Below are 10,751 nucleotides of genomic sequence, written 5' to 3'. Positions count from 1 at the left end.
TATATATTTCTTGTTTGAAACCGGTTTAGTTTATCAATTATAATAAAATGTATCCATATAGTATCAACATTCTTTATAGACTTCCTTTCTCCAACTCCATTTCCATTCAACTCGATTTTCAAGGACACCTTAATTTTAATATCACAGCTTCTACAAAAGTCATTAAAAAGGTTGCAGGGTAATCTGCCTTCATCTATTATAATTTTGTCTATTTAACCTATATTTTAGTCTATTATTACACTATTAGTTCAATAACTATTAATTCAATAACTTTAACTGAAGTGAATCTATAAAAAATGTTGGATACTATATAGTACATTTTATTATAATTGATGGAATAATATACATTATTATGATTCTTCTCCAGTTAATAACAAAAAATATATATTTGAAGTTAGTAAAATTTGAAACATTAATTTTTATCGATTTTGTTCCTTTGAAATCTAAAATTTCCTAACGACTTTGACTAGATTTCACAACCTACTGGGGGTCTGGCGACTATTCCCTGAAAATGGCCCATTTCCTAAATATTTTCAAAACTTATCTCTCTCTAAATAGTGTTTATAAACAATCTTGAGTAAAATATCCTCTTTGAATAATGTTATACTACAATTTTAATAGTTTGAAATTGGTTCTCAAATATTATTTTCTTTAGACAATAAATTAATGGACTTTGTCAGTGTGGGGACAGTATTCAAACATTAGCATGTTTAAACAAACTCTTCAGCTTTATACAATAGTATAAATTATTTATTTTTATATTAAATATGAAACTTTCATGTATCTTTTTTTCAGTGACGGTTGATGTTCATAAAAGTGATGATGATGATAAAGAGAGTGATGTGACAGAAGAGGAAACCGTTAGAATAGAAAATACATTAGAAAGAGAACTAACACCCGAACCAACTTTCACCGAACCAATTCAGCCAAACCCAAAAGACATCATAAAATCAGAAGCAAAAGAAATCGAAGACCATGAATATGAAGACATTTACAGTGTCAAAGGCAGGGATTCAGGATCACATTCCAGGTCTGGCTCTCTCAGCTCTGCCTCAAGTCACATTGTAATCAGCGACTCCCCTGGTAAGTAAAATTTTACCTAACTTGATACATTAGAAATGTTTTGGCTCCAAAAGAAATTCTGTATGACAATATCTCACTGTTATTCTGAGCCTTGCTGCTATTTTGAGCAAAGTTGTTTCTATCCTAATATCTCAAAATGATCCCTTCTTGGTGCATTCATGTTCCTATCCTTAAGAACAAAAAAAACCTTCCTATATAATTGACCTTTCCACTTTGTGTTTATCTATCCTCCCATTATAAACAAGATCTCACTCAACCTACTGTTTCGTAAATCCTTTCCCATAAAATTACTTTCTTTTAAGAATTACTTCATTATTACTAATTATTATTACTTCATTTTATTAATTCCATTCTGTAAAATTATTCACTTTATATCATCCTGTTCATATTTTATTTTCTATACTCATTGGTTGTTATCTTGTTCTGTTCTTAGCCCTGATGAAGGCTAGAAATTCTGGCCGAAACATTGGCACAATTAAATAAGTTATATCAACTTATTAGTGTTTCATTTTGACCACACCCCCAACCATCTTCTCCACGTACAAGTCATCCACTTTCAACTATCTCTCATGATTAGTTTCTTCTAAAAATTTTTTATCATTCGAGCTACCTCATTTTGAAATTCCTTTCCTATAAACATACGTAAAGCTTCCTCCATAACATCAATTATATATCAATCTCCTCGAATGTCAATCTTCTGTATACTTGTGAATAATAAATATAATTAAATAGATAAATAAATATTTATCTTTTTTTATCTCAGGTTCTTATTACATTTCTATAATTATTACTTTTTTTTTTATTTTGTTTAACTTTACATAATTTAGCTGAAGAAATGCTGCTCAAATTTTCAACGTTTGTTATTCTTGGGGAACCAAGTGTCCTTAATAAAGGTTGATTTTTCATTCACTCATTCAAAATGTACAATAAAATTTCTGATTCTCAAAATTGCCAGATAGATAATTCCTGAATTGGTTACCATCATGGCAAAAGGCACTAAGCACTCTTATAAACCCACAGCCTTAATTTCAATTTTCCAAACTGAATGATTACTTTTACATTTTAGCAACCACTCAAATATCCTCTGAATAGAATAGCTTGTTATAACAGCTAAAGCTCTTCCATCCTAAATCCTCAAGACAACATTGTAATTGACTCCGCAAATCAAACCTGTGTTTCCATTTTTCATGTTAATTGTACAGAACCCCTCTTTTAGTTTATACTAGGTACAGAACCTTTCATTTTGTTTAACATTATGTACAGAACCCCTCATTTAGTTCAACATTAAAAACATATGAAGAAATCATACCATTCATGTATGGATATCTGAATATACAAACAGAAATTGCTAAAAGTTTATCAGAATCTATGAATATTTAATTGTATTAGTATAACCATTTATGATGACTTTTTATAAACATTTTTTTTTGCAGAATCTGGAGTTTCAAGCCCGTCACCATCAGAACTTGGAAAATCAGAAAGCGAAGAAAATGAAAAATCAAAATTAGAACAGAGACATTCATTGCCACATCAAACACAAAACAGTCGGTAAGTTAGACTTTTTATTTTCTATTTGTAATAAAAGTTAATATTATAATTAAATTATTTAACAAAACTATCATATAGTTCTAGATGTAAATCACTTGACAGAGTGACATAATCAACACAGAAAAAGATATAATATCAAGAGACCAATATATTTAGAGAGGATGAAAATGGCCGAAATAGGTTAAGTGTTTTACCATGATAGAATATTTTGAAATTAATATAGCTCTTCATCAAAAACATTTATTTTTGGCAGATTAAAGAAACTATAACTATCTAATGATGGCACTAAAATTAGATTAATTCAAATTTAGAAAATGTTCTACATCTTGTGTAAGATGACCTGGCTTTACAAATGTTACAAATATATAGACAGAGATATAATAAAAACTAAATCAATGATTTCAGCAAGTCAATGAATAGATATAATGGCTATGACCTGTACATACCTCATAACAGATATAATGGCTATGACCTGTAAATAGGCATATGAAAATACTAAATGAAATAGACACAAAAAATATAAACTATTTCTGCCAAGTAAAAGAAAAAATTGACTAATTTAAAAATTAAAATAATGTGAAATAATTCATGGAATTGTCAGAAGTTGAGAAAAGTAAATAAAGGTTTCATAGCAAGTGATAAGGAATATAATCCTTTACCATAAATATCCAAGATGAACCATAAATCTACCATAAAAGTTTAATTTTATTCAAAAATGGTTTTTATAAAACATTTGCTACTTAAAAAGTTTTTGATAAAAAAAATAATAATACAGAGAAATCGACAGATGAGGGCTGAGGAGCCTCAGAGATACTTAAACAAAAATACAAAGAAATATAAATACTCATTTTAAAAAATAATTATAAGTTATTTTCTCACTTTTATCAGTTGAACAATAAAAAAAAATGAATAAATAACAAAGAGAAAAGAAAATTATGTAAAAATAATTAAGAATGATATAATAGTTTACATACATATTTACAATTATATTTATTTACAATTTTATGGGATCTGAATGGATAAGAAATGATTGAACAGGCGGGATTTAAAGGTAGGGAGGGTATTTGAGCGACAGATGTTGGAAGGGATGCAGTTCCATAAGGATGAGGCTCGGATAATGAACAATCTATCGAATGCAACGGTTTGGTAGGCCCTTGTGTATAAATCTGAAGACCGGGAACTGGGTATTGCGGGAACGAATAGAGGATTTGAATTGAAGGAGCTCAGAGATGTATGAAGGATGGTGGAATTGGATGACTTGGAAGATGAAGGATGCTAGGAAATACTTACGACTGTAGGAAGGATAAAGCCACTTCAACTCTGCATAAAAACGGGAAACAGGGGCATCTCTTGGGATCCCGAAGATGAATCGTTCATAGCAATTTATCAAACATTTTAATTTTGCCTCGAGATCCCCAGAGACACCCCCATATACCGTACAACAATAGTCAAAGTGGGGAAATATTAGAGAAGTGACTAGGAGCCTACGGGTTTCAAATGGAAACAGGTGGCGGAGGTAATTTAGACATTTTAAAGTGGAAAAGGGATGCCAGGAGATATTAGATACAAGGTTTTTCCAGGAAAGCGTTTGATCAAAGGTTATTCCCAGGTTTTTGATGGTGGGGTAAAATTTGATGGGACTATCATGTAGGAACAGAGTTGGAATATTAGGAACAGTTTTAAGGAGGTGATTGGGACCTATTAAGATAGCCTTCGTCTTCTCCCCATTTAGCTTCAACTTGTTACCTCTTGCCCGTTCAAAAATCCCATCCAGATCTTCTTGAAGTTTCTCTGTGGCTGGTAATAGGTCAGAAGGCGAGAAGGACAGGTATATTTGGAAAGAATATACATTAAAGGGTAGATCTGTACACTTTTTATGTAATGTATTCATTTAAAAAATCAAAAGGTTTTTTCATGGAATAATTATTTCCAAATTAATGATTATTCAAAAAATAATCTCAATTAATTAACTAACTATATTTAGTTCTTAAAATAACTAAAGAAATTTCTGAAATAATTTTTAAAATATATTATTATCTGGAGATAAACATTCCAAAGAGTTTACTATCAGAGCAGTAACTGATGCAGCCACAGCTATGGTGGAAACAGTATCAAATTTGCACTAATGATAGTACTACAGAATACTAAATACTGTATGATAGTTTTGATCATGAAAGTGAGTGCTGTCATGATTGTATCATACAATAGTGGCTGTGACAGTTGGTATAGTTGTATCACCATATAAACAAGCATTTAATGTGACAGTACCTTCACTGCCAATGCATGTACTGTCAACTATCAAATCATACCTAGTGCAACAATAATGGTCACAGAGAACAGTAGTATAGATTTTGAATGTTATTTCAAAAATTGCTTTATTTCAATGAATAATTATTTAAGAAATAAATGCAGGTAATTACATTGGGAAATGATGCTTTAATTTATTTAGTACATGGACTATTTAAAAAGTGCCCAGGTTTATTAAAGGAGTGTTTTTAAGAAGAAAAAAAATCTGTGAAAACAAACAGAGCCAAAATTTTTTGTCCTTTTATTTGATTAATTATAAAACCATTCCATACCCATGACTTTTTTACCACAAATTTGATTATACCTTTTCCATATAAATAGGAATATAATGTAGTTTATACAACTAAAATGTTTTAAGAATATGTTACTAATTCTAAAATTCATATTTTTCAAATAAAAAAAATTATTTTCTGGATGAAAACATAAATAATATATCATATAAATGTAATCTAAATACAAAAAAATAGAGTCAATATTAAGAATAATAAACATAACATAACCTTAATGTAATGATAATTATCTTCAACCTTGTTATCTTTAGTCTTTATATTGCCCATTATCTTTGCAAAATGGGTGTTCATTTGAGCCAATTGCAGTTAGCAAGTTTTAAATTTAAATTTCAACTTGTATTATTGAACTACAAAGAATATGATAAAGTTGTTCAGTGATGTAGATAATACAAAAGTTTTTGATTATTTTACACCTTCTACAAAGATTTATTAACATTACTAGTACTAAAAGGATTAAATAATAAAATGGGCTCGTGCCACAGGTACTGAAATATTTTGATAATATACCAATATTAAACATTAAATTTCAAATTTAAAATAATTGTTTACAATTTTTGCAACCCCAGACTAACAAAAGTCAGTGATAATAACAATGTCAGATTATCCATCCACTTCCAAGGGGTAGAGGCCCCATGGCCTATTTGAAAAATTAGTTGAAATGATTTTAAGCTGGCAATCAGGCAAAAAACAGTGTTATATGTTTCTTAAGAGCTAACGTTTTGACCCACATTTCAGGGCTTCATCAGGGCTGCTACAAAACGATTTGATCAGATTGATCTACAATGGTCGTAAAAATGTCAGCTCTTAATAAAAGTAAAACAATGCTTTTTCCTCAATGCCCCAGACCACCTGCTTCCTGATTTAATATATGTTTACCCATTTATCTATAATATAAAGCAGTTTTAATGGTTTTTTTCCCATGATTTTAGGTTAGTTCTTAAAAAACAGACAATTCCATTTAATAAGATAATTAGGACAAACATAATTTTCTTCCTAAAATAAAACTAAATCACACTGACATATACAAACAACTATCATGATGTTATATCCCTCAGTATTACTGATGAGCAGTGTTTCAATATAACTTCAAAATATATTAGAAATTAACTCCACACAGTTTCATTACTTAATTTGCCAGCATGAATTACTTTCTACGAATTCAGAACTAAAAATTGGGATAATCTCAAGCCCTATTCTGGGATTAGCATTGCCTAGGAGCCTTTAAATGGCTTAATCTGGCCCAGAATCGAAAGCAAGTATTGAATAAGTAATCTAACTTTATTGATTACAGTTTAAAATTTTATAACCACTATGACATACACATTATGGTGATACCTAGACACACTATGGTTATACCTAGACAGACTATGGTGATACCTAGATACACTATGGTGATACCTAGACACACTACGGTGAAACCTAGACACACTATGGTGATACCTAGACACACTATGGTGATATTTAATAATATTCATCCAACTGTTATTAGTTAGACCTATGTTGTTTTCAATGAAGAACCCTATAATATTAACTTAAAACAATAAACACTTGAGGTAAAATGAAAAATATATGTTGAGGCTTCTATTTAATTCTTAGCCTGTGTCTATTATTTGTTCAGAATAAGAAAGAAACTATCTTCTTGAGTTCTTTCCCTTTTCCCTTGATGGTGAAATGATGTCTCCATTATAGATAGGTTTGCTGAATTATCATGTTTTTCAATACTGTAGTTAAGTACATATTTTAAAAAAAACAAAAATAAGAATGTTGTATAGTGAAGTGATACTACAACTTGAATGAAATGCCTAGTGTAGGATTTAATTGATAGAACGTTTTTTTTGACATGAGTGTTTCTTTAAACTATAACTTTTTTCCACTTCATAATAAGCTATACCATAGTAAAATATTTATAAAACTTAAATAAAAAATTTTCTGATTTTACAACTGTCATAAAGTAGGTTATATGTAGACTTAGGATTTTATGATGATAAATTCTTTAAAGCAAAACATTCTATCGTAGATTATTATATTTTTCATATGAATTCAGGACATTGAAAAGAGTGGTATCCGTTCCGACCAACATGTGTCCTCCACCTCCACCACCACCACCTCCAGAAGACAGTCCCTCGCTTCCATCGACTCCAGCTAGCTCACCGCACATCTCCTTAGCGCCAGTGCATTCATCTCCACAGAAAGAAGAAGAGCGACCACCACACCAGAATAGTAAGCTATATTTTGTAATATATCTATGCGAATAATAAGCTATATTTGGTAAAATATCTATGCAAATATTTTGTTCCTCAAGTCCAAAACTTTTTATGTGCATTATTTAAACAAACAAACATGATTAGAGGCAAAATTTTAAAAATATTTTGTTAGTATCCTGTATACTAGTTGATAGCCTTGGGTAAATATATTTTTTAATAAGCACAAAAAAATAAATAACAAAATAGGAATGAAATGTGTCTTTAAAATTTAAATTAACGCTACTGAAGGAGGGAAATTTACAATAAAGAATTTCATATGAAATATTTTTATAATAATAATTAAAAAATTTAATTTTTTATATAATCTTTTCACTCCCTTGAGACTGGCTATTATAGTTTAAATAAAATTAATTTTATCCAATTTAAGTCTCAAAACAATCTATATTTCTATTTAAGATTATAAGATAAAAACTTTTTGCAGGCTATTCTAACGGATCAAAAATTTCAGTCAAAATTATCCTGTTTTGTCAATTATTCACATTAACATTAAAACTTTTTATCACAGTCAATTTACCATATTATACTTTAACACAACAAGCTGGTGATTGCAATGCATAATTATTGCCAAACTAATATTTTGGTGTTTTAGAAAAAAAATTAATTTGTAATTTAGCGAAACGGGTGTGCAAAGTTGTTCTATTTAATTATAGAACAAGATATTATGAAGCTCTGATATTAAAAGATTAAAGATTGCTATTAATAAAGGTCAACTAATTAAAACAGCTCAAATAATTTTGATTAAACTCGAACTCAATGTACAACTAAATGGTTTATAATGCCAGATCGCTATATCTATATATACAGCTAAATAGTCTGCAATACCAGATCGCTTTATCAATGTACAACTAAATGGCTTATAATGCCAGATCGCTATATCTATATATACAGCTAAATAGTCTGCAATACCAGATCGCTTTATCAATGTACAACTAAAGGTTTCCAATTCAAGATCACTATATCTATATATACAGCTAAATAGTCAGCAATGCCAGATCGCTTTATCAATGTACAACTAAAGGTTTCCAATTCAAGATCACTATATCAATGCCCAACTAAATAGTTTATAATACTGGATCGGTGTTGTCCTCATTGGGAAATAGTTTCATAGGGCTTAAATGCCGCATTTTCAAAACACCTTGCGCTGAAGTATTCAGTAACTTTAATTTTGTTTATATGAACCAATTAATCATTTGATAATTCTAACAGTTACAAAAAATGTATTAGCTATGAAAGAATTTTATAATTAACTTACGGAAAAAATGGAAAAATAGAGACCGGAAAAGAGAAGACAGCCGACCAGGTCGGACTCTCCCGATCGCAATGACATGTACACGGGATCTCTAGGCTGCTGCATTCTTGGCCGCAACTAAGTTCATATTTGTTATTCACGCCTCGAGAAACCCTTAAATACGAGTTTTCATAGCAACAGAAAAATAAAAATTTACTGTTTGAATTTATGTCTTCGGGGGGTGATAAGTGAAAGTGGTGTGGTGCATATCATATGGTCTAAAACCACTTCTAATTTAGGTCTAATAGAAGGAAAGTTATTCCTTTCGTCTATTTTTGCCATTCAATACCCAATTTTGAAAGCAATGAGACAGCCTATTTCACCTCTTCCATGTTGTTCATATATAAGGTATACCTTAACAATGTGACATAGCCTATTTGATCTCCTCCATGTTCTTCATATAAGGTATACCTTAACAATGTGACATAGCCTATTTGATCTACTCCATGTTCTTCATATAAGGTATACCTTAACCTGCCTAATGAGGATTTAATTACTTACTAATATTTGAGAGGCTTAAGGATTTATGATGGAATATTCCATTAATTAACTTTCAAGCATTAATAAAGATAAGGCAAGATTTGAAATTGTTCTTCAAAATTAATAATATATAGAATAACACTGCATTTTTATAGCGTAATTAAATGAATACTTGATATGATGCTAAGAGAAGAGAGGTAATTAGTGCTGTCGGACTTTGGGCAAGTGTGCCGCCTGTGAGCATGCCATCTAGATCCGGCCAACTTTTACTTGCTAATCAGCTGCACATATCTCGTTAGACCACTTTCTTTTCGATGTCGTCCTTATCTTTGTTCAAGGACGGGACCAAGCACCGATATAATACCACTGACAGTCCATTTAATATCAGTCAGACTGAAGCTTAATTGTATTAGATATAACGAACAGTAGACATCTCATGCAGTGTGTCCTGCGATCCTTAATAAGTAGGATCTTGGTTTGGTGTTGGCCTGCAAGAATAAAGATACGGAGGAAGCAATCTCAACCTCCCCTCTACTTCAAATTTTAATATTTTGAAATTTTCTAGGTAATCAACGAGAATTATCCCCACGCGATCAATCTGAACGTCAGTTTTTCTAGTAATCAATGAGCATTATCCCCACGCGATCAATTTGAACGTCAGTTTTTTTGGTTTTGCTGACTGATCCTGTGAAGGTGCTTTTACGTTGGGAATTCGGAGGTGACATCGGACATAACAGTAGTGGGGCAAGGATTCGGAACTTACAGGAAGGAGTATTTTTAACAAGGTTTAACCCAATATGTAAGCTAAAACAGTTTTACGTAGATAAATTAATATCACTAATTTGCATTGTTAGTGATACTTCCTGTGTATCTTGGTACAGATTGTTAGTCACACATCTTGTGTATCTTGGTACATATTGTTAATTATACATCTTGTGTATTTTGGTACATTTTGTTTGTGACACAATTTGTGTATCTTATTACATATTGTTATTGATACAGCTTGTGCATCTTGGTAAATATTATTAGAGACATAACTTACAAAAAAAATGTTTTTATTTTTATTTTATATTCCATAGATTGTACCGTAGATTCGGTTTACTACAGCCCTCAAACTTGGGACAGCCTCTATGGAAACTGAGTAGCGAAAGAAATACTAGCCTGGAGTATTTACTATCTTTAGTATATTTACAATTCCGAATGACACTTCCGTTTTGTCGGATGAGCCATTACCAAAACAAAGCACCTATATTATAATGAACAGCGTCATCACAAAAAAAATGCTTTATCATAATGGTTTTGTTCACATATACCATAATAAACAAAGCAGCGATATCTTAATTAACAAACACAATCGAAGCAGCTATGCCATAATGAACAAACGCAATCAAACGAGCAATAACATAATGAACAAACGCAATCAAAGCAGCTTTGTCATAATGAACAAACACAATCAAACTAGCTATGCTATAACGAACAAACACAATCAAA

General features: G+C 30.7%; 1 protein-coding gene across 1 annotated transcript in view; it reads left to right on the top strand.

Moving 5' to 3' along the window:
• Positions 1-10,751, top strand: part of f (forked) — a gene marked incomplete in the record, with an annotated part of 203,433 nt that overhangs the window by 130,413 nt on the left and 62,269 nt on the right. The window contains 3 exon segments of the mRNA XM_067049240.1: positions 796-1,083; positions 2,517-2,631; positions 7,273-7,448. Coding sequence (XP_066905341.1) covers positions 796-1,083; positions 2,517-2,631; positions 7,273-7,448 — 579 coding nt within the window.

The sequence above is a fragment of the Halyomorpha halys genome, unplaced genomic scaffold, assembly GCF_000696795.3.
Source record: "Halyomorpha halys isolate HHAL.00 unplaced genomic scaffold, Hhal_1.1 Scaffold229.1, whole genome shotgun sequence".
Classification (NCBI taxonomy): Eukaryota; Metazoa; Arthropoda; class Insecta; order Hemiptera; family Pentatomidae; genus Halyomorpha; species Halyomorpha halys.
This window is presented reverse-complemented; position numbering and strand designations above follow the sequence as displayed.